Source organism: Schistocerca serialis, chromosome 9 (genome assembly GCF_023864345.2).
Source record: "Schistocerca serialis cubense isolate TAMUIC-IGC-003099 chromosome 9, iqSchSeri2.2, whole genome shotgun sequence".
Lineage (NCBI taxonomy): Eukaryota > Metazoa > Arthropoda > Insecta > Orthoptera > Acrididae > Schistocerca > Schistocerca serialis.
The window spans coordinates 487,250,469-487,275,364 of record NC_064646.1 but is presented as its reverse complement, the minus strand read 5'-3'; the positions used below and the strand labels follow the sequence as shown (position 1 = coordinate 487,275,364).

General features: G+C 40.1%; 1 protein-coding gene across 2 annotated transcripts in view; it reads left to right on the top strand.

The window, feature by feature from the left end:
• LOC126419119 (protein transport protein Sec24A) overlaps positions 1-24,896 on the top strand; it is a 147,758-nt gene that overhangs the window by 92,819 nt on the left and 30,043 nt on the right. For both annotated transcript variants that reach the window (XM_050086217.1, XM_050086218.1), the window contains exons 13-16: positions 3,065-3,290; positions 5,110-5,263; positions 13,433-13,608; positions 13,739-13,849. In XM_050086217.1, coding sequence (XP_049942174.1) covers positions 3,065-3,290; positions 5,110-5,263; positions 13,433-13,608; positions 13,739-13,849 — 667 coding nt within the window. The remainder of the gene's footprint in view (positions 1-3,064; positions 3,291-5,109; positions 5,264-13,432; positions 13,609-13,738; positions 13,850-24,896) is intronic.

Below are 24,896 nucleotides of genomic sequence, written 5' to 3'. Positions count from 1 at the left end.
AAATAGGATTGGAGAAATAAAAGCATTGTTAATATGTGACTTGCTGGTTTAAGGCTCAGTTATCCATCTTATTTATGATTGTAAGTAATGTAATGAGTGGAGGTAACAACTCACTGTGTAGTTGAGATGTTGAGTTGTCAATGAGCATGTAAAAAAAGGCAGAGAATGTTGCTAAGCATATGGTTGAATCCTCCTTCAGAGTTAACTGTAGGCAAGTGTGTGTGTGTGTGTGTGTGTGTGTGTGTGTGTGTGTGTGTGCGCGTGTGTGTGTGTGTGTGTGTGCGCGCGCGCGCGCACACACCGCAGGAGACTATATACTCCTGTCGGACTTCATTGTGCTGGCACTGCAGCTATTGGCTGGGATGGGGGCTTGTGTCATGTGAAATGAGAAAGAGAATGGGGAGTGGGAGGAAGGGTTGAAGAACGGTTGCTGAAAACAGGGGGAGAGGCAGCAGGTGTACAGGATAGGACTGTGGCACTGGTGACCTTGTTCTGGCCACAGGCATGCTGAGTTGTGTGTGGTGCGTAGCCTGTTATTACATTCGTCCTGTCCGTGTGCAATGACAGGTGCAAAACCAGTTCAGTGCACCCAATCAGCCTATACTGCTGCAGTCCTGCCAGAGGCAGGGCCACCTGTGTGATATCACTCATATCATACTTCGGCTACACAGCATTTATATGGACACAGTGACCAGCTAGCTGTCCACCCAGATCGACTGCATCTTACAAATTGTGGCCAAGAGCAGAGTTGTCCACCGCTTGGCAGAATACACTGCTGAGCGTGATGTGCTCTAGTACAGTATCTGCAGTTTCAACCCATGCCATTTGAATCCCTCTCCCCATCGGCAGCTTCTCTTAATTACATCAATGGGAATTGTTTTTGTAACCCAGCCTTCATTCCCATTATCCTCCTGGTCTCTTATATCCACTAGCCCCATGCCCCACATCCTCCTCCACCCCTGCTCACACCTGCCTTCACCCCTGCCCTGCGACTGATCCTGTATCCACATGCTCTTCCCTGCAGTCTCCCCCTTCTCCTGATCTATCTCCCCCTTCCAATCCTGCGTCTTCATGGCATAATACGCTTTGTCCAGCTCCGCCTGTGGTCAGAGCGAGCTCACTGGTGGCACACTACTGTAAGCTGCCAACATTCTTGCCACCAGTGTAATAGTGTGGATGGGGGAGGGGGGGGGGGGGGGGTTGTACGGGCACTATTATATCCCACGATGACCGCCTCTTTCTCTCTAGGTACAGGGCGATGGATTGCGTAATACCAGCAACTTGTATGCTGTGGATTTGAAAATGCTCCATTAGTTGATACATTCTTTATTCAATGAGTCAGTCATACAGGGGCTGTTGCCAGTGACTTGAAGTTGTGTGTTTACCCGCAGGCAGCAGTGACAGCTTCAGCAAGCATGTGGCGATGCACTTGGCTTGTGGCAGGGTGAGGACACAGGCAGCTTTGTGCTTCCTTGGCAGTAGCAGTGCCAGTGGCCTTGTTAGTGTATTAGTGTAAAGCAGACAGCCACTACCGTGGATGGTTAGGTGGGCACTGTGCAAGTGCATAGGCTCCGTACCCGGGACTCCTGGTAGACACCTAGAGACCAAATGATGTCACTCTGGAGGTGACCCTTCATGATGGCCCTCGCTCGAGCCCCAGAAGCAGCAGTTGTAGCAGTGGCTCAGAAACCAGCAGTAACAGGTGAAGTGACAAAACATAGACTAAGCTGATAGACAGACATGGGACTATCGAGTGGTGTGGAGTAGGCCTTGGTGTCGGCAGTTGTCGAAGATGAGATACTGGAAGGGTCCCAGCGAAGATTACTTGTAGTTGCTGTTCTGGTTTTCTTATGACAGGACATCACTTTTAATTACATATAGTGATGTAAAATGCCTGGGCATTTATAAGTTGAGGCAAATGCGCAGGATAAATGCCGTGGCAAATGCCCAAAGTTCAATTCCCAGGAACTAATGCAATTTAAAGATTGATAAGCACCACTTACAAAAAAAAAAAAAAACTGATATTTTGTATTGGAAAAGGTGTTTTGCAATACTGCTTCTTCAGTGATTGGGTAACCAAGTTGAAAAAGCTGCTTGAGAGTTAGGGGAGAGTTATTAGCGGACTAAATTGGACAGTAAACATAACTTTTTACATCTTTAATGAGGTCGATTCTCGGGGTAGTACATAATTAAAAAAAAGTGGCACTCAAGTTTAATAATAATTTTTGAAATGAGGTATAGTTAATGTTAAGTAGCTAGCCAGTAGGTAGTATTTTTACATATACTACACCACTGCAAAAAATAAAAAAAATAAAAAAATAAAATAAAAGTTGGTCTCAATCACTGTACCTAACTCAAGCACTTTTTTTTGTATTCTGGGGCACCTGAAACACTTTTTGATATGATTTACATTTTTTTTTTTTTGAAGGTGACGGTTTGTATTCCACAAAACAATATTTACAAGATAATCCTTTCTCTTTTAAATTGGAAATGTTGGTAGGACATGTGATCTAGAGTCTAACGTCTGATAATATAATTGCTAATGCCATCGGTATGGTGGACCTTAACTGATGTGTGTGCTTTCCACAAATAAGTGTATGGTCTCCAGTGAGAACATTGTAGCTTTGATTCATATTGTAGCAGTGATATTTGTTTTTAAATCTAATATCTTTAGTGATTGTTATGAAATTCGACAGATAATTTTGCAGTTTTTCATCAGCAGATAGCCACTCACATGGATTATCTTGATATTTTTGTTACATTTTTGTGAGGGAAAAGACAAAATTGTTGAATCCATTTGCTTTACATGCAAACATTATCATGTTAAACGATTCCCATCCAGTCTTAAGTCTTTATTGCCATTGTAGCAGCACTTCCTTTTTCAAAGCTAATGTGTGACAGAGTTGCAGCAGTTAATTTTATACCAATTATTTGTTAATAAGATTAAGTGCATTACTTACAACACAGAAATTATCTATTGCTTCTTCTTATATAGCAAATTAGCTCTAGAGCTTAACTGTATTGGTGTTGTGTACTAATGTTTCTATATTTTATGTTTCATTAGTCCCCAACTGGAGGAAGAGTGACAGTTTTCCAGTCTTGCTTGCCAAATCAAGGGCCTGGTGCACTCACTCCTCGAGAGGATCCCAGTCAGCGAGCGGGGAAAGATGCTCCACATCTTAACCCTGCTACTGACTTTTATAAAAGGCTGGCTCTCGACTGTTCAGGGCATCAAGTTGCAGTTGATCTGTTTATTGTCAACAGCCAATACTGTGACTTAGCCACAATATGTGAGTAGCACCATTTTGTTTTTCCTGCTGTACAATTGCTTTCTCAAATAACTAAGTACATCCAGGTTAGTGTTAAAGGGTTGTCATCTTTGCGGAAATTGCATTTCAAAACCAGAGCAGGAACATAACAAATAAAATAAAAAAGAGCCATGAAGGTTTGGGCTGAATGCCAGTTATTTACAGTTGAGGTGTGAATTGTCTGTTAAATCTTCTGGTTGAGTGTGTATGGCATGTGAATAAATTATTGAAAAGCAATCAATGTAATTTTTATTGTGATGTGAAGTATCAATCAGTAGTCTTGGTAGAGGATTGAAATCAAAGGGCAGTGTAAAAACAAACTGCAGAATTCACATAAGTGAACACTTCGTGCCTTTGGAAAAAGATAATTAGTGTTGCATAATCGTTGCTGGTGTAAACATAATGCCAGAATGATTGTGCAAGTTTGGAGTCAGCATATTGGATTAAAGCGGAGGTGGTCACCAGATCGTAAAATGTGCTGATAATATCAAGAATCTTGATGGACTTCAAAGAAAAAAATAAATAAATAAAATTGTGCACAGATGGGAGCTTCCATCACTCGTTTGTTTTAACTTGCAGCAATTGGATAGATACCACACTGTTCATACTACTAACAGAGGCTGCCACAGGATTCCAGTTGAGGCTTTTTGGTTTGTGCCTATGCATTACTTATGTCATCAGATTATCATACTGAATAAGTAGTACAAGTGTTGGTGTGTGATGCTGCAGGATATCATTGGCAAATACGGCTCCTGTTAGCGCCACATACTCTGAACGGCAGGTGGTGGTGATTTCCTTGTAGTAGAGCTGTTTAAAGTCACACACTCTATAAAATGTAATCATTATGAACTAACCACTTGTATAGTGATTAGCCATGTATGGACAATAACTACTGCTAAACATTCTGCAGAGGTTGTGGACCCACACTTCAAGAAAACTGGGAAGTCAGTACACAAATAGTAAGATATTACTAACAAAAACACTTGAGCACATAATCTATGTACTTTAGTGTTTATTTGCTCCATGATGTAATGTACCAATTTTCTTACGGTACCTTGAGAACATGCTCTGTAGAACAGAGACACTTAAAATGTAGCCAAACACTGCCCTTAAATTATGTAAATACACAAAAAAGCGGTTTCCAACACATGCACTTTGGGCTGTCTGTGTGTTTTTTATCATCTGTGTTTTCTTAGGTCCACACTAACCTTGGATAGTTGGGAGCTTGCTCTGATTTAACAATAAGTGTGAAGGTACATATCTTCCCAGGTAGTACAGCAGTAAAACTTTGTTGTTTTGACATTTTTGTTATGACTTAATTGCCCTGCGGATTACAGGTTATAATTCAATAATATTTTGTTTCACTTTTATTTGTAAAGTAATCATCAGAACTGCGTTGCAATTAAATTGATAGAAAAAGTTTCTGCTTCTGAATTGGAAGCAGGAACAGTCACAGTCACTAACAAAATCATAAGCTTTTAGGTTTGTTTGTTATTTGTGTTTCATTTTTGATTTTCCCCTTCATCTGGTTCTGCTTCCTCTTCCTAATTCAGAGTCTTAAATGACTTCCGATTTTAATTATTCTTGTTTCCTTCATTGTGTTCCAGTTTTCACAAATATACAATTTTATGTAGCATCTCTGCACTGGATATATGATTGCTACTGACTGAAATTAGACTGGTGCAGAGGGATTAATTTAAATCAAAAATAAATATTATTTGATGCACATGTGTAAGTCTTGCTTGCTCTGTTTCTATGATTAAAAATAACATACATTTCTGACCAAAATTATTTTTTTCAGCTGGAATTTCGAGGTTTTCTGGGGGTTGTATTCATCATTTCCCTCTTTTCAAAGCCTCAAATGTTCTTCAAGCAGAATATTTTCAGAGGTCACTGAAGAGGTACCTAACACGCAAGATTGGGTTTGAAGCGGTGATGAGAATCCGATGCAGCAGGTAACTCGCTACACTGCATCAAATTGTCCATGTTATTTTCTTACATCATATTATGCAGCCACCATGTACTCCTTCCCTGCACTCAAACTGTAGAATAAGTGCTGAAATTGCCAAAAGGATGAAAGGAAAAAAAACCTAAAGTCAGAGCTAAGTTAACCCATAAATATTTAAAAACCAGCGTTTTTACTGAGAAAAATATAAGCATTGAAAAAGAAACAAAGTTAAAAATAGAAACTATTTTTTTAACAATACCTAACAATGTGCTTCAAAATTTTTGTGTATAAGGTAGCAAGGAATGGCGATAAGATTCTGTAGTGGACAGTCAATTGAAGACAAGACAGATGGAAAAAAGTAAGTAAACTGTTTATTACTTCAGAAGTAATTGCTGTAACTGTTAATACAATTATTCCACAGTGAGACAAGGTGATGAATACCTTCATGGAAAATGTTTGTGGTTGCCTACAGTACCATGATTGTACACAGATGTGCACTTCATTGCTCGCCTACTTGATGCCAAGGTTGTTTAGACTACACTGCAGAAATTATGTTGGGAAGCCCTTACACGTCTTCCACACAGTCCCCGTCTCTCCCCAAGCGATGTCCATATTTTTGGTGCCCTGAAGAAAGACGTTCATGACCCTTAATTTACTTTTGACGCTGAGGCACACACTTTGGTACAATCATGGTTCCATAGGCAAGTGCAAACATTTGTGCATGGAGTTATTGAACATTTTGCTTGATAGTGGGATGAATGTCTTAACAGCTATTATGTTTACTTCTGAAATAATAAACAGTACACTCACTTTTCCATCTGTCTTGTCTTCATTTGACTGTTGGTTATAAAATCTTATCCATCTGTCTTATTTTCGTTTGACTGCTCCTTGTAGTTTGCTGTTTCTGCTGTATTTGAACAAACAAAAAGTAGATAGCTGAGAGATTTACAAACTTATGTGAAAGGTGGCAGCATTTCCACACTTTCATTAAAGCTTTTGTAATTGTTGCACTATTGCTTCATTTAGTGCTGGTAAGGAGATTCATCAGTTAACACATTTTTGTATGCATTTAAAGTTAAATTTTTGGCAGTTCTTGCCCGGATATGTCCTCATAGATGTCTTACACTGGAGCAAACAGAGAGCAGTGCCATTGTGTTTGTTCTCCTGTATTATAATAAGTGGTGTTCACCCACAATCATCTATTAAGTAGCTCTTCAAGGAGTAAGATATACTAAGTGCACCTTCACAGTATCTTTATTCACCAATGAAAATAAACAAACAATGGAAACTCCAGGTATGAATATCAACAATGTAGGAAAAGACAGGTTGCTACTTACTGTAAAAAAGGCATGTCAAATTGCAGACAGGCACAATTAAGACACTTACGTGAAGCTTTTGGCCACAGCCTTCATTGGTGAAAGAGAGAGAGAGAGAGAGAGAGAGAGAGAGAGAGAGAGAGAGACACGAGCAAGCACACCTCATGTACACATGACTGCCAACTCCAGCATCACTCATTCTGGCCTGAGATGCTCTTTTACTTATGAAGGCTATGGCTGAAAGCTTTGTGTAAGTGTCTTTTAATTGTGCCTGCCTGCAACTTGCTGTGTCTTCTTTATGGTAAGTAGCAGTTTGTGTTTTCCTACGTCACTAATGAAATTGGTCGTAAATAATCCATTGCAATTTAAGAACAACAAAATGGTGTTTACTAACCATCACTAAAGCTGTCAGTGGCTCAGAAGGCATTAAATATGCATCATCAAAAATTTCTGATCATTTTCTCAACAACATAAAATGTCTAACAAGGAGGAGAGAAATATTTAAATCTGACCTAAAATCATTGCTCTTGGACAATTCTTTTATTCCATAGACAAATTTTTGTTTAAATACTGGTAGTGTGTCTTTTTTTAAAAAAATACTGGACAAATATGAGTAGCACTTACAATCTGAGGGTTCTGTGTAAATTTAGTTGTGTGTGTAGATTATGATTGTTATTGTTAATCTAAATTTCAACTTGTATAAAACTAATTACCCATTCCTAAGAAAACTAGGGAGATCCCGTTTTTACCTATTGAGGCATGGAACCCTTAAAAAAACTAATTTTAAGTGTAGTTTTGCTAGTAGGACTAAACGTAATATGTTCAGTAATGTTAAACCTAATGATGTATAAATATCCTGTTAATTAACTCATTCTACATTATTTCGATAATAGAAAATCATTCAGATGATTTATGGAGTGTAAAACTAACTCTTTGTCTACTCCAAGAACTTGGTGGCTTACAGTTCTCCTTTGTACGACATTTTTCCTGCTTGGTGTTTTGCTCATTAAATTTCTGAAGAGTTAACATTAGAAGTTTCATATATATTTTCTTTCAGTCTGATATATTCTTTATTACAGACTTTGTAGTTGTTTACTTTCTTTCACTATTAAAGCATCCCTTTTTCTGTGATAGGAATGTGTGCACATGAGAACATGGCTTGTGCCCCTGTGTTGGTATTTGCCCGGTGTTTCCTTTCACTTTTGCTCATAACTGTTATGTTGGTGCATAAGTTTGTAAAATTTTTCCATAAGTTTAATAAACCAGCAGATAGACGTAACAGGGACATTAGTTAAGAATATAATAGAGGGAAACATTCCACGTGGGAGAAATATATCTAAAAACAAAGATGATGTGACTTAACAAACGAAGCGCTGGCTGGTCGATAGACACACAAATTAACACAAACAAACACACAAAATTCAAGCTTTCGCAACAAACTGTTGCCTCATCAGGAAAGAGGAAAGGAGAGGGAAAGACGAAAGGAAGTGGGTTTTAAGGGAGAGGGTAAGGAGTCATTCCAATCCCGGGAGCGGAAAGACTTACCTTAGGGGGAAAAAAGGACGGGTATACACTTGCGCGCGCGCACACACACAGATCCATCCACACATATACAGATACAAGCAGACATATTTAAAGACCATAAACTTGTGTCTGTATATGTGTGGATGGATATGTGTGTGTGTGCGAGTGTATACCCGTCCTTTTTCCCCCCTAAGGTAAGTCTTTCCGCTCCCGGGATTGGAATGACTCCTTACCCTCTCCCTTAAAACCCACATCCTTTCGTCTTTCCCTCTCCTTCCCTCTTTCCTGATGAGGCAACAGTTTGTTGCAAAAGCTTGAATTTTGTGTGTTTGTTTGTGTTAGTTTGTGTGTCTATCGACCTGCCAGCGCTTCGTTTGGTAAGTCACATCATCTTTGTTTTTAGATATATAGAGACATTAGTTAACAATAATTGACTATTTACAACATTCTGGCAACATTGGGTTAACTTTTCAATTTCACAACTGTAAAAATTGTGTGGTTTAAATGATTAATAGAAAATCTCTTATAAAGATGTGAAACAAATACTAACAAAGAGATAGAGGGGCTGGCCAGTACTTAGCTCAGTACAGCCGATAGATACACACAACAGGACAGAAAATTTACATCCCACATACCCATGGTCTTTCTGCCCTTGAACACTACCTCTCCCAACGCCCACCCGAAGATCTTCCAGAAACCTTGTTCCTTATCACACTTACCAACTTCATCCTCACCCATAATTACTTCACTTTTGAAGGCCAGACCTACAAACAAATCAGGGGAACGGCTATGGGAACCAGGATGGCTCCGTCCTATGCCAACCTCTTTATGGGCTGCATGGAGGTGGCTTTCCTGAAGACCCAACAGCTGTTTCCCCTGGCCTGGTATAGGTTTATAGATGACAGCTTTGTGGTCTGGACTCATGGTGAAGAAACACTCCTTAATTTCCCCCATAACCTCAACTCCTTTTCAAATCTGAATTTCACCTGGTCCTTCTCCAAAACCCAAGCCACCTTCCTGGATGTTGACCTTCATCTTGTTGAAGCTCACATCCACACCTCTGTCCACATCAAACCCACAAACAAACAACAATACCTCCACTTTGATAGCTGCTATCCATTCCACATAAAACACTCCCTTCCCTACAGCCTAGGTATTCGTGGCAAACGTATCTGCTCCAGTGACAAATCTCTCAACAATTACACCAACTATCCTGCAAACTTTGTCCACAAACAGATCTCCAGAGCAATACATTCCTCCCCATCCAACAAAAGTGTTCCTACCCCCAGACCACACAGAAGCATCCCCCATGTCACCCAATATTGTCCTGGCCTCGAATACATAATAAAATTACTCCGCCAGGGATATGACTTTCTCAAGTCAAGTCCTGAAATGATATCATCCCTTGACAATATTCTCCCCATACCATCCAGAGTTGCCTTTCGTCGCCGCCCCCCCCCCCCCCCCCCCCAAACTCCGTAACATCCTTGTCAAACCCTACGATATTCCCAGACCAGCTTCTCTACCCAGCTGTTCCTACCCCTGTAACCGACCCCGCAGCAAAACCTGCCACATGCTCCCCCCACAACCACCTACTCCAGCTCCGCTACTGGTAAAACATACGCAATTCAAGGCAGGGCCATATGTGAAACCACACGTCATTTATCAGCTGACATGCTTGCACTGCACAGCCTTTTACATCGGTATGACGACAACTAAACTGGCTGAGCGCATGAACGGGCGCAGACTAACTGTCCGCCTAGGAGATGTCCAATACCCAGTAGCAGAGCATGCCCTCCAGCATAATTCTAGGGACCTAGGAACCTGCTACAACGTACGTGCCATTTGGCTTCTCCCACCCAGCACCAGTCCCTCGGAACTGCGGAGATGGGAACTTGCACTCCAACACATCCTTTCATCCCGCCATCCCCCTGGACTGAACCTACGTTAACCAACCTCACTCCCATTTACTCTTCAGTCTTCTCCTTTTTCCCTGTCCTCTTTAGCTATTCACGCATCTTTTCATCCTACATAGTTGTGTTTATCTTTATACTATATACCTCTTTACTTCTGTATGCATCCTCTTAGGTTTGAAGCTTGCACAGTACTTACAGTAGAATATCTTTGGCTTCCCTCTGACAACCATGCCTCCATCCTTGCTACCCTCCCAGTTTACCTTTCCCTGTTGCTTCATAGCCTGGGCTGTGAGTAACTGAATCCCCTTTTTTCCCCTCTCTCCTCCCTGATGAAGGAACAAAGTTCCAAAAGCAGGAATGTAAATTTTCTGTTCTGTTTTGTGTATCTATCGGCTGTACTGAGCTGAGGTAAGAACTGGCCAGCCCCTCTATCTCTTTGTTAGTAAATTGTGTTGTTTTCAGCCGAAGAACTTGTTGAGTCTTGTTCAGAGCATATTTTCATCTGGAAAGGAAGTTCTTTAAAGGTTGTTCAATAGAGAGTGAAAAAATTTGAAATCTGAGGGTGCAAGATTAGGTGAATAAGGTGAGTGCAGAAAGACTTCCCAGCCCAACTCCCCTACAGTGTTTTTTGTCACTCTAGGATAATGTGGGCGAGCATTATCGTGGTATAGCATCACTTCACCCAGTCTTCCTGGTTGTTGTTCTTGGATTGGGCCTGCAAGACGTCTCAGATGTTGAGAGTAAATGTCAGTAGTGATGGTTACACCTTAGGGAAGCAATTCATAGTGCACACATTGTCGCTGTTCCACCAGATGCATAACATTACCTTTTTCGGATGTGCACAGATCTTTGTATGGGGAGTTGCTACATTGTTTGGGCTCAACCGTTCCTTTCAGAATAAAGACATGACTGAGCGAGGTGGCACAGTGGTTAGCACACTGGACTCCCATTCGTGAGGACAATGGTTGAAACCCGCGTCTGGCCATTCTGATTTATGTTTTCTGTGATTTCCCTTAATCACTTTAGGCAAGTGCTGGAATGGTTCCCTAAATCCAATGGGACCAATGACCTCGTTGTTTAGTCTCCTCCCCAAAATCGACCAACCAACCATAAACACACCATTTCTTGTCACTGGTAACGATACAGGGTAAGATTGGTCAGTGTTGTTCACCAGCCAACTGATCATGAGCAAGCACTGATACGTATGACCACCCATTGAGTTTTGTGATTTTTGCTTAGAGAATGCTGTACCCGTGCACCAGATTTTTGAACCTTCCCTGTTGCATGCAAATATCGCACATGGTGGAATGACCATAGTTAATTGCATTTGCCAATTCTCGAGTACACTGATTTGATTATTGTGGATTAATGCATTTAAATGATCTTCATCAAACTCCGAAAGTCTTCCTGAATACAGAGAGCCACTAATGTAAAACGATCTTCCTTAAAATGAGAAAACCATTTTTTTTTTCCTTGCTTTATCCAATGGCATTATCCCTATGTGGGGAAAAAATTATTGGCTGCTTCCGTTGCTGTCACCTTTTTATTAAACTCAATTAGAAGAATATGTTGGAAATGTTCCAATTTCCTCACTTGGCACTTGATTTTCTGTCATCCCCAGCTTCACTCACTATCTCCCTATGACAAAATAATAATACATAAACTCAGATAGCAACAGTGAATTGCAAATGAAAAATGAGTCTATAAATGAAGCCATAGCAACCAGCATTCAGATATTCAAAACAAAAATGCTACTAACTTCGACACCAACCTGATATAGTTTCATGCATTGTATTGTTTTACTTTACTCATTGTTGTGGGTTCTTTCATAGCAATTTCTTCTTTACATGTTGCATTTTATTATTCTCTCCTAGAATTTATTCCTCTTTTTCTTCATTTAACTCATCCTTCCTTTCTTCCTTCTTTCTCTTGCTATTTTGAACATTCATTTTATCTTAACATTTTCAATTTAATTTTTTTTTCCATAAATACTGTATGTGTAATTTGTTCTCCCTGTACTCTTGATTACTTGTCCCCAATGCAATTCAGTAAGTTCCTATTCTGAAGTGCTTCAATAGAAGTTGAACTGTCAGTAAGCAAATTATAGCTTACCACAAGAAGTATTTTTAAACTCTGGTTTTGTGTTAGGGCAAGGTGGGATTTCTAAAAGTGGCACAGTACAAGGACGAGTCAAAAAGTAAGTTACACTTCCAAGTTGTGGCCGTTTATTAAACTATATGCACATAGGCAACATGGCTGCGACAACGTAGCCCCCAAGAAACCGTAAACATTTCTCGGAACGGGTAACAAAGTTTTCAGTTCTGGATCCGTAGAAGTCACCTCCAGAGCTATGTAACCACCTGAATATAGCTTCTTTCACCTTCTCATCATTTTGGAATCGTCATCCACAAAGCTCCTCATTTGTTTTGTCAGACACATAATAAACACGTGGCGCCAGGTCCGGACTGTATGGAGGATGTTGCCATATGTCTTAGTTGAATAGCTCCATATCTGCATCCAGTGACACCTGTGGGCTGACACGGCGGCCGGTCCGTACCGTTGGGCCTTTATGGCCTGTTCGGAAGGAGTTTCGTTTTTCAGTTGAATAGCTGTAGCAGTTGGTGGGCCAAGTGCAGTGTTACATTATCGTACAGCAAAATCACCCTGCTGCTGAATTTTTCCCCGCTGTTCTCTCTCTCTCTCTCCTTTTGTTTCTGCAGTGAACCATCACAGAGGTTGAAACAGGGATCCATGACTTCACGAAGTGAGCAACTGTGGGATCCATCTGGCACACAGTTCACAATATCCAAGGTGCTAGCAATGGAAGACACATTGCCATACAAAATGTTCAACATGCTGACAGTTTTGTGCTGCATTATGTGCATATCCTCTCTAATGATCACATCCAGACTGTGAACATTTGCAATGGTTCTGGATGTCGCAGACCTACTTTGGCGATATTTGTTAGTGAGATCAGTGTGTCCAGTGTCAAATTACTTACACCACTTTACAATACCTTGGTGAGAGATTGCATGCTCGCATTATACAACAGTGATTTCACTATGAATGTCAGTGCAGTTGAGCCATGTAGCCCATAGAAATAAGATTATTGCATGAAGGTCTGTAGGATGTTCACTCCAATTTGGAGTGAACATCCAATTGACATGCCATTGAGCCTAGCCTACTCTGCACACAGAACAGGATACCACACTGCCCATCCTATCAGATGTGTCAGCAATTACTGTCTCGTGCTATACATTGTCTACAGTCACAATACTCGGTGTGCTCTCACATTGAGCTAGTGTAACTTATTTTATGATTTACCCTTGTATGTTCAGATATGTATGGTTGTGCCAATGTTAAGATATTTTTGTGAAGTAAAAGATAAACAGAAAATGTGAATGTCACTTTTCCTTACAGAGGACTGGCAATACACACATTCCACGGCAACTTTTTTGTACGATCAACTGATCTGTTGTCACTGCCAAATGTGAACCCAGATGCAGGCTTTGGGATGCAAATTTCTATTGAGGAGAGCCTTACAGACCTTCAGAATGTATGTTTTCAGGCAGCTTTGCTTTACACATCAAGTAAAGGTATTTATTTACAGTGATGGTAATGTAGTTTGTAATGTTGATATTTGTGCAGATTTAGTAATTGTAATTTGGTAAAAGGCTTGCAATTATTTGTACTACATCTAATTTTCATACTGTTTAATTTTTACAGGAGAACGTCGAATTAGAGTACATACACTTTGTTTACCAGTTGCGACTGGCCTGGCGGACATCCTTCATTCTGCAGATCAACAGTGTATTGTGGGATTGCTTGCAAAGATGGGTATGTGATTTTATATGATGTGTTAGGTTTGTAAAGTTCTTGACACATTTGTGGGTGATATTTTGGATCTAAGTATTCTAGTGAGCACATTCAAAAAATTATGGTTAATTACAACCCTAAAATGTGATATTGGTATGTCATTTTGTGGTTAAAAGTATTGATTTTTTTATTTACATTAGGAACTGAAAACCCATGAAGTCAAGATGGCACATGAAATCATTCTTATTTGTACTGATTACTAGTTTTGGCTAACAATCTAGTCCTCTTCAGATGTAAGAAATAAAATAGATGTTTTCGTGTTAGCAACATAAAACAGCTTACAGAACTACACGTAATACTGTAGCAGAGATCAAGAATATGTACAGAAATTAATTACAGAATACATACATTAAAACAGTCTTTATTAGTGTTGGTGCCATATGGCCTCACTCATCATTAAAACCTTTCTTGTAATGACAACATCTATACATGACTTAATTAAAAAAAGCTTTTCATCATTCATGGGCAGTGTAATTGAACAGTGGTCATAAAACTAAAAACATACATTAATGTCGAAGAGGCAATGAAAATAGAACAATATTTACATAAGAAACTATCCGTTAAAATGACTGAATATAAAATATATTTCCTTACCAAAGGCATTATGCTGTTGAGCTGAATGTGACACAGTCAATACTGGCATCATTTCATAACACAGATCATCATGTCTATGTTGCTGTGACGTGTTACATGTGAATAGTATGACTGTTGATGCTCATTACAGTGTTCGTGAACTGCTTCATTCGGCTTATTCATAGTATACACATGTGTGACCAGTACTGTGGTGAAATAGGGACTGACAGCCACAAGCATTTGACACGTTTCTTGATGCGAAGACCGTTAGTTGGCATTATCAGCTAACTATATAACTTACATAAAATCTTCATATTCTGACAACAATTTAAGAAAAAATATGTAAATGTGATAAAATTTAAATATCAGTCAAACATCAGTATAGCTCATGTTATAATTAAACCGACAGGACTTTAATGATAATAACTAACATGATAGAAATCTGTTGACATTATATAAACCAAGCTACTTAGCCATTGTGTTAAAATGTTTTTAACACATGTCTAGACAATGAATGAAAGTATAATGAACATTGCCATCAAGGAACACCGTGGGCCACAATTAAGGTGGAACTAATGACAGACAATTTTTCTATTATTGTGAGGATAACACTAATAACAATAGATTATACAATTATTAAACTGAGAAGGATGTAAAATTTGTGACAAAGCACATGTCTGTTCAAAAAATTCCAGAGTATTCATAATTTTGTGCCAATGGTGTGTTGGAGTGAAATGCAGTTGGCATCCCTGCATGTCTGCATTTAATGTGTAGCTGCTGGAAGTTTCATACTTATATGTCTGTTAATTATTGTTTACTGCTATATTGAGTAGAACGTTGTGTTGCACAGTTTGCGAATTTCAAGATGGCAGAGATAGAGTAGCAACACATCTGCATGAAATTTTGCGTGAAACTCAGGAAAACCTTAACAGAAATACACCAAATGATGTAGAAAGCCTGCGGTGATGAGTGCTGAAACCGTACTCAGTATTACGAATGGTTCACATGGTTTAAAAATGATAGGACAGAAGTTAAAGATGACCCTCGTTCAGGATGCCCTTTGACGTCTACCAACGACGCTCATGTCAGGAATGTCAACGAAATTGTGCATGCCAGTCAAAGACTGACTCTGTGGGTATTTACAGAAGAATGTAACATTTCAGGTACAGAATCTTGGTATGCATCATGTTTGCATCGTGTTGCCGCCAAGTTCATTCCACAGCTCATCAGTCAAGACAACAAAGACCTTCGCCTTGCAATCTGTGGAGAGCTTCCAGATGGTGCAAATGAGAATGAGATGTTTCTTAAGAGAATCATAACCGGCGATGAGACATGGGTCTACATTTATGATGTTGAGGCCAGTGTTAATCTTCACACGGGTTGGGAAAGGTTCTCACAGACCAAAAAAAGCTTGTCAGCTCAGGTCGGGTCAAATGTCAAAACTATACTGGTAGTTGTCTTTGACTCTGAAGGATTAGTTCACCATGAATTCGTGCCACAGGGACAAACTTAATCGATGGGACTATTGGGATGCGTTGAGACACCTGCGAGAAAATGTGAGAAGGAAACATCCTGAAATGTGACAAGTTAGTTTGTGGTTCTTGGATGACATAACGCACCCACACATTCATCTTTGTTGGTGCATGACTATTGCACAAAAAAAGAAATGAATGTGCTGCTTCATCATCAGTACACTCTGGGCCTGGCCCCTGCAAATTTTTTTTATTTCCAAAGTTGAGAACCATGTTGAAAGGATGAAGATTTGCAATGATAGATGAGATAAAAGAAAATTCACAGATGGCGCCTTGTGCGATCCAGCAAGAGGCGTACAGGTACTGCTTCCGGAAGTAGAAACGGCATTGGGAGCAGTGCATTGTGGAGGAGAGTATTTTGAAGGAGACTATGCACAATAAATAAAATGTAAGCGTAGAAAAATTTTGTAGACTATAAAGTTCAGGAATTTTTGAACAGACCTCATATGCTACATGTCTTAATGATGAACCGTGGTTTAAGGAACTTCACTCGTATGCAACATTATGAATTACACTTCTTTATTCGTGTCAGAGGTCCACTAAAATGAACATGCATACAATACATACAAGTTAACTATACAGTATTCACCCAGAATTGGGCAACTTTGATAGCATTGGGTGCTGCAGATTTTAAGTCCTTTATGCTACAGCTGGTTGGGCATGAGTTATATTTGAAGAGATGCTGGATTGTCTGCAATTCACTGCATTTGCACAGTGTTGTGTTGGCAGTTGGAAGTTCCATTTAAGGAGATTGTCCCTCAGTCTTGCAACTTTGGCCCGTAGTCTGTTCAAGGACTTCCAGATGACCCACTTATCCACGTGTCCAGGCAGCAGTGATTCTTGTGGTGTCATCCAGTTTGACAGGTGTTGGCATCTTTCTTTCCACTTGGTGAGTCAGGTAGCCACAGCTGATCCTTCTAAGGGCTGTGAAGTTGTTAGGAAACTCTTCCTGGACTTCAGTCTTGGCTTGGCGGGTTGATGTCCAAAGATTGGATGTGAGGTCAATGTATTTGATTTATGCCTCTCGATGTTAGCAGCGACCTCTCTTCTGATGTCACATGGAGCAATCCCAGCGAGACATTGAACTTTGTCCATGCGGGTTGATCATAGGCAGCCTGTAGCAATCCTACAGGTGTCATTTAAGGCTACATCAGCCTGCTTTGCATGTACTGAAATGTACCGCACTGGGCTAGCATACTCTCCTGCAGAATAGCATAAGGCAAGAGCTGTTGTTCTTAATGTTTGTGGCTGTGTGCCCCAGTTTGATCCCACCAGTTTCTGAAGAAGGTATTTTCTGGATGATACTTCCTGCTTCAGCTTCAGAAAGTGTTCCTTGTAGGTCAGTGTGTGGTCGAGAGTGGCACCAAATACCTGGCTTGGGAACAATACTCTAGTGCAACGCTATTCCAGAATATTTCAAGTTTCCTGTCAGCTTGTTTATGTTTCAGATGGAATGAACACACTTGTGTTTTCTTAAGATTGGGTGTGAGTTGATTCTTTTTCATAGTAAGTACCAAGCTGTTGTAGACCATGTGTAAGCATTGTCTCTACATCTTCAAACCAATTGCCCTGGGCAGCAAGAGCAAGGTCATCAGCTTATATGAAACTTTTGCATCCTTGAGGATGTGGTTGATTATTAGTGTACACATTAGATAAAATAGGTGACATTACGCTTCCCTGTGGGAGACGTTCTTATGAGTTCTCCGTCGGAAGTCCATGATTGTAAATTTTGTGCAGTAACACTGTGGTTTACGGTGTCAAAGGCTGCCGAAAGGTCAACAAAAGCTACACCTGTTATCTTTCTCTGCTCAAAGCCATCTTCTATGAACTGAGAAAGATAAAGGATCTGTGATGTGCAATTCTTGCCTGGTCTAAAGCCAGCTTGCTGCGAGATAAGAAGTGGATCAACTACCGCATATACATAAATGACCTTGTGGATAACATTGACCTATCAAGGCCTCATTGTTTCCTTGCCACTATGCATCACCGCTGTTATCCGTCCCAAAGGTGGACATACCGGCTATTAGGTAGACGGTTGTAATGTTTTGGCTTGATCAGTGTACATGGTGAAATGTGAGTGCAGTACACCATAGTTTCATGTATTTGGCATAGAATTTTCTGCAGTTTGACTCTCAGCAACACACGAGAAATGACACAAAAGAATCGTTCTCTCTAGGATCTTACAGAGATGGCAAAGGAGAGATATTGGCCTGAAGTTCTTTGGATCTGTTGGTGACTTTCCAGATTTTAGTGTCGCAATCACGTGTGCCTTGTGCCATAATTTCGAAGCCAGACAGTGGTTATACAGGTTTCAGAGCCAGTCTTTGGTTGCGGTGCCAAAATGTTTAATTTGCTCTAAACAAATGTCGTCTAATACTGCTGCCTTGCCATTTTTGCATTTGTGAATGGCTTTTAATTCACTTAGGTTGAATGGTCTAGTCAGGTTATTATTCTGAGATTGTTCCTTAAACTCTAATTTGGAGTCCAATTTTTTGATAGGAGATCTTGGTTTAGCATTCTCAAGAATTTTTGTAGCAATTTCATTTGGAGTGATGTTAGCGTGATTGGCATGTTTGGTTGAATTGTATTTTTAGTTTTCTCGGCAGTTTCCAGACCGTCTGTCTACTAATTGAAAGATCTGTTTCCTCCATAAGTTTAATCCATCTTTCTCTTTTGTTTTCTGTTTTGGATGTCATTACTTCTTGACCAACAAAGATGGTTTGCGTATTGAATGGATCTTGTTCAAACAGCGACAGGTATTTATTCGTTTGGGCTGTCGACTGGGTTGTTAATCTGTAGAGGTGTTGTGTTCTGCAGCCCCGTCGCATAGATGACCGTGATACCTTCTTCACTACATCCACAAATTTATCGTAGTTTTCTGGTGTTGCCTGGAGATCTGTTACAACTTTATCCAGGTTGGAACTAAGAAGTTCCCAGTTAGCCTTAGGGAAGTTGTATCTTCTGGGAAATGGAATGGTTCTCGGTTGGGATACTGCAGTGACTTGGCACATCACAGGGCAGTGTTGAGACTTGGGTAGAGGGTGGCAAACTGACTTAACACTCTGTTGGCCTATGTGCTCACTTCTGAAGATTAGGTCTGGGTTAGATCCACATTTCCACCGTCCACTGTTGAAAGATGCAAGGAGTTTACTATTGTGGATGAAAGTTAGTTGGAAGGTACCAGACCATTTCAGCACTTCTTCCCCGTTGTCATCATCTTGTGAGTAGCCCCAAACTGTACTGTGGCTGTTGAAGTCTCCAACTACAAACTTGGTTTGGTGTTTGTTGAAGTTCTCAGGGGTTACAAAAGAGAACTTCGCATTAGGTGGTTTGTAGATGCAATTATTAAGTTCTACTGTGAGTATTTCAGCATCATTGTGTTTAGAGATGGATGTAGACATAATGTGGAGGTTGGGTCATACAAATAAGGCACTTCCATATGGTTTCTGAGGTCAGCAGCAATTCCAGGTGTTTTGGGGCAACACATTTGATCATCTCTGTGGGTTTCTTGTAGTCACAGAACATCACAGCGGCTAGTTTGGTAGAGTTACACTAAAGAGCCAAATGAACTGATACACCTGCCTAATATCATGTAGGGCTCCTGCGAGCACACAAATGCTGCAACATGACATGGTGTGGACTTGGCTAATGTCAGAAGTAGTGCTGGAGGGAATTGACACCATGAATCCTGCAGGGCTATCCAAAAATCCAGATGAGTATGAGGGGATGGAGATCTCTTCTGAACAGCACGTTGCAAGGCATCCCAGATATGCTCAATAATGTTCATGTCTGGGAAGTTTGGTGGCCAGCGGATGTGTTTAAATTCTGAAGAGTGTTCCTGGAGCCACTCTGTAGCAATTCTGGACCACTGGAGTGTCACAATGTTGTGCTGAAATTGTCAAAGTTCATCAAAATGCACAATGGACAGGAGTGGATGCAGGTGATCAGACATGATGCTTACGTACATGTCACCTGTCAGTCATATCTAGACGTGTCGGGGATCCCATATCACTCCAACTGCACACGTACCACACTGTTACAGAGCCTCCACCAGCTTGAACAGTCCCCTTCTGACATGCATGGTCCATGAAGTCATGAAGTTTTCTCCATACCCGTACACATCCATCTGCTCGATACAGTTTGAAATGAGACTCGTCTGACCAGGGAACGTGTTTCCCGTCATCAACAGTCCAATGTCGATGTTGACAGGCCCAGGCGAGGCGTAAAGCTTTGTATTGTGCAGTCATCAAGGGTACACGAGTGGGCCTTTGGCTCCGAAAGCCCATATTGGTGATGTTTTTTAATGGTTCACACGTTGACACGTGTTGATCGCCCAGCATTAAAACTTGGACAATTGGCGGAAGGGTTGCACGTCTGTCATGTTGAACGATTCTCTTCAGTTGTTGTTTGTCCTTTTCTTGTGGGCTCTTTGTCCGACTGCAGTGATGTCAGAGATTTGATGTTTTACCAGATTCCTGATATTCATGGTACATTCTTGAAATGGTCATATGGGAAAATTCCCACTTCATCGCTGCCTCAGAGATGCTGTGTCCTGAGTATAGCACTACATTCAAACACACTTAAATCTTGACAGCCTGCCATTGTAGCAGCAGTAACAGACCTAACAACTGCACCAGACACTTGTTGTTGTATACAAGTATTGCTGACTACAGTGCCATATTCTGCCTGTTTACATATCTTTGCATTTGAAGACATATGCCTATACGAGTTTCTTTGGCACTTCAGTGTACAACAGAGGTCAAAACAATGTCAGCTAATTTTTATGGTGTAACAGCAGTACTAGGTAACAAGGGATTCATTTTATTAAAATGAAATGTACAAAATGCGTGACAACATGAGTAACATAAAGAGATATTATAAAAGAAAAAATAATAATTGCCTTTAGCTCTGTAGCCAGATGCTAAACAACTGCACACATAAAAGTGCAATACATAAGTTTTTGGCACTTATCATAATCTCATACATTCAGTGTACCATTGCTTGACATCCACTTACAGAAGTGTATGTATTTTAACTAACTTTGTATCATACTCTATCAAACGGTTGGTGCTCCCACTCTTAGTAGAAAAACTTTACGTAATCTGGTTTTACGCAATTTCTTGAACGCATTGATGAAATTTAGTCATAGTAGTCATCCACATGCTGGTGGTAGCATTGCCCGAAGTCTTAAGTTCATATCGGTAGAAGGAAGCCATTGCAACTTGACTGTCTTCATAAGGCAAGGCATACTAATAATATTTATATATCTCTGTATTGTACATGCAGTACATATAGTGGATTGAATCCTTTTAATATTCAAAGGCTATTGGTAATTAGTAAACTGTAATTAAACTGTAATTCATTCGATAATTACATTGCTAGTGCACTTGCTTACATTTCTGGACTTCCGTATCATGTGAAGCTTACAACTCACCATATAGTGGAGATGTTGAGTCACAGATAGGAACAACAAAAGGGTTGTGCATATTTGCGACTCAACATATCTGCTTTATGGTGAGTAGCAGTCTATCTTTTTCATGATATTGTCATTATTTCATCCTGGATTTTGTTTGATTTTAAACACAGCAACCTCTTGGTCTCAAAGCATAATGTAAAAGTTTATATTTCAGTAATTACTCTCTTACCTTACTACAGATTTCCATCATTATACATCATCCAGGGGAATTGTTCAGTCATATTGTTTCTCCTGTTACACCCTGTTTTTTGAGGCCTCATACACCTTTCTACTTTGGCCCTGAATGATGATTTCATGGTTTTCGAGCACTAGTTGGTGGTAGTATATATTACATGTTATATTTTGTTCTGGAGAATAGTTCAGTCATATTGTTTTTCCTATTGCGTCCTGTTACAACCTATATCTCAAGCAATCAGTGTTTTCTGTGTTATGTCCTGTTCCCCACAGTCGTTTAATGAACAAAGTAAGAGCATATGGACTATCAGACCAATTGTGTGATTGGATTGAAGAGTTCCTAATTGGCAGAATGCAGCACGTCATTCTCAATGGAGAGAAGTCTTTTGAAGTAAGAGTGATTTCAGATCTGCCGAAGGGGTGTGTCGTAGGACCGTTGCTATTCACAATATACATAAATGACCTTGTGGATAACATTGGAAGTTCACTGAGGCTTTTTGGGGATGATACTGTGGTATATCGAGAGGTAGTAACAATGGAAAATTGTACTGAAATGCAGGAGGATCTGCAACGAATTGATGCATGGTGCAGGGAATGGCAGTTGAATCTCAATGTAGACAAGTGTAATGTGCTGCGAATACATAGAAAGAAAGATCCCTTATCATTTAGCTACAATATAGCAGGCCAGCAACTGGAAGCAGTTAGTTTCATAAATTATCTGGGAGTGGTCATTAGGAGTGATTTAAAATCGAATGAGCATATGAAGTTGATCGTCGGTAAAGTAGATGCCAGACTGTGATTTATTGGAAGATTCCTAAGGAAATGCAATCCGAAAACAAAGGAAGTAGGTTACAGTACACTTGTTCACCCACTGCTTGAATATTGCTCACCAGTGTGGGATCTGTACCAGATAGGGTTGACAGAAGAGATAGAGAAGATCCAATGGAGAGCAGTGCGCTTTGTTACAGGATCATTTAGCAATTGCGAAAGTGTTACGGAGATGATAGATAAACTCCAGACTTTGCAGGAGAGATGCTCAGGAGTAGCGCACTACAGGCTTTTGTTGAAGTTTCGAGAACATACATTCACCGAGGAGTCAAGCAGTATATTGCTCCCTCCTATGTATATCTTGCGAAGAGATCATGAGGACAAAATCAGAGAGATTAGAGCCCACGAAGAGGCGTACCGACAATCTTTCTTTCCACAAACAATACGAGACTGGAATAGAAGGGAGAACCGATAGAGGTACTCAAGGTACCCTCCGCCACACACTGTCAGGTGGCTTGCAGAGTACGGATGTAGATAGATGTATAACGTAACTGTGGGTGACTTTATTACTTTTGCCTTGGATGATAAATATGATCTTTATGAGATCTGGTTGCTGGTAATATATATCACTTATTGATAAGGTGTATATACCTGTGGAAGTTCAGAGTACATCCTGGAACGGCGCAGACCTGGGGCAACTTTCTACTGTGACCGTAAATAATTGATTTGATTTTTACAAGTGCTAGTTGCTAGTAGTATTGATGTCAATTATTTAAATTTTAATTACATTTATGTCTTGTTTCTTAAAGTGTTATTACAACATGTAGATTTTACGTAAGTTGTATAGCTAGCTGCTAATGGCACCTAGAAGTCTTCACCTCAAGAAACGTGGTGGTGGTTTAGAATCATAACAATGTATCTACAAAATGTGTGTTTAGGGATAAAGAAAAAGAAGTTTTGCAATAATATAAATACTCTCACTGTTACCAGCTAAGTTCTCATTGCTGAGAATCAAGGTGCCTCATGGTAGTTAATGTGTTTACATTCATTTAACATTGTCCCAGATTTACATTAAGACAGTGATGAAGCAGATATGTCAAAATGGCAGATTTTGTTTATACATTGTTACGGTCCTAAACCCCCGGTATCAAAACCTAGTGACCATTGTCCCTATTTCACTACAGTACTGGCCACGTTTTTATACTATGTATTTGCCAAATATTGTGTTTCTTGGATGTTGTAATCTGCATAAACTGCCATACTATTCACAGCAACATATATATGATCTGTGTTACTAAAAAATGTAAATACTGATTGTGTCAGATATTAAGCTGTAAGAGCATAACACCTTCGGTAAGATTTAATCATTTTAGTGGAAGTTCCATATCCAAAAATTGTTTTATTTTCACCGCCTCTTTTCAACATTAAGGTATATTTCAGTTTTATGACAATCATTCAATTACACTGCCTACAAACAATGAAAGGCTGTTTTTGATTATGCCATGTATGGATGCTGTCATTTTAAGAAAGATTTTACTGATTTGTGAAGCCAAATGGCACCAACACTAATCACGAATGTTTTATCATATGTACTCTGTAATTAATTCATATATATACTCTTGCTCCCTGCTACAGTATAATGTGCAGTTTTGTAAGCTGCTGTATCCTGAATGAGATTTTCACTCTGCAGCAGTGTGTGCGCTGATATGAAACTTCCTGGCAGATTAAAACTGTGTGCCGGACCGAGAATCGAACTTGGGACCTTTACCTTTCGTGGGGAAGTGCTCTACCAGCTGAGCTACCCAAGCACGACTCACACCCCATCCTCACAGCTTTACTTCTGCCAGGGTCGTCTCCTACCTTCCAAACTTTACAGAAGCTCTCCTGTGAACCTTGCAGAACTAGCGCTCCTGAAAGGAAGGATATTGCGGGGACATGGCTTAGCCACAGCCTGGGGGATGTTTCCAAAATGAGAGTTTCATTCTGCAACAGTATGTGGGCTGATATGAAACTTTGTGCAGATTAAAACTGCGTGCCAGACCGAGACTTGAACTTGGGACCTTTGCCTTTCGCAGGCAAATGCTGGATGTTGCTAACATGAAAACATCTGTTTTATGTCTTAGATCTGAAGATGACTAGATTGTTAGCCAAAACTAGTAATCAATCCCAATAAGGATGATTTCATGTGCCCGTCTTGACTTCATAGGTTTTCAATACGTAACAAAAAAAAGTTTACAACAGATCATGTATCTCCTGCTTGAAAATGTCAACAAACTTGATAAAAGTGTTGAAACTAGATTCTTCCACGGAAGTGAAAAGTTTTTCTCCTGAGAGATTGAATTTGTAACAGTGGTCTTAACCCTTTCACTGGTACAGATGTGCTCTTAGCATTCCTTGTTGAGGGTGATTTTTGCTACGGTAGTACTGATCACCAAATACTGGTGCCTTCACTCAATAAAGAGTTGAATTTTTTTTTATCCATTGT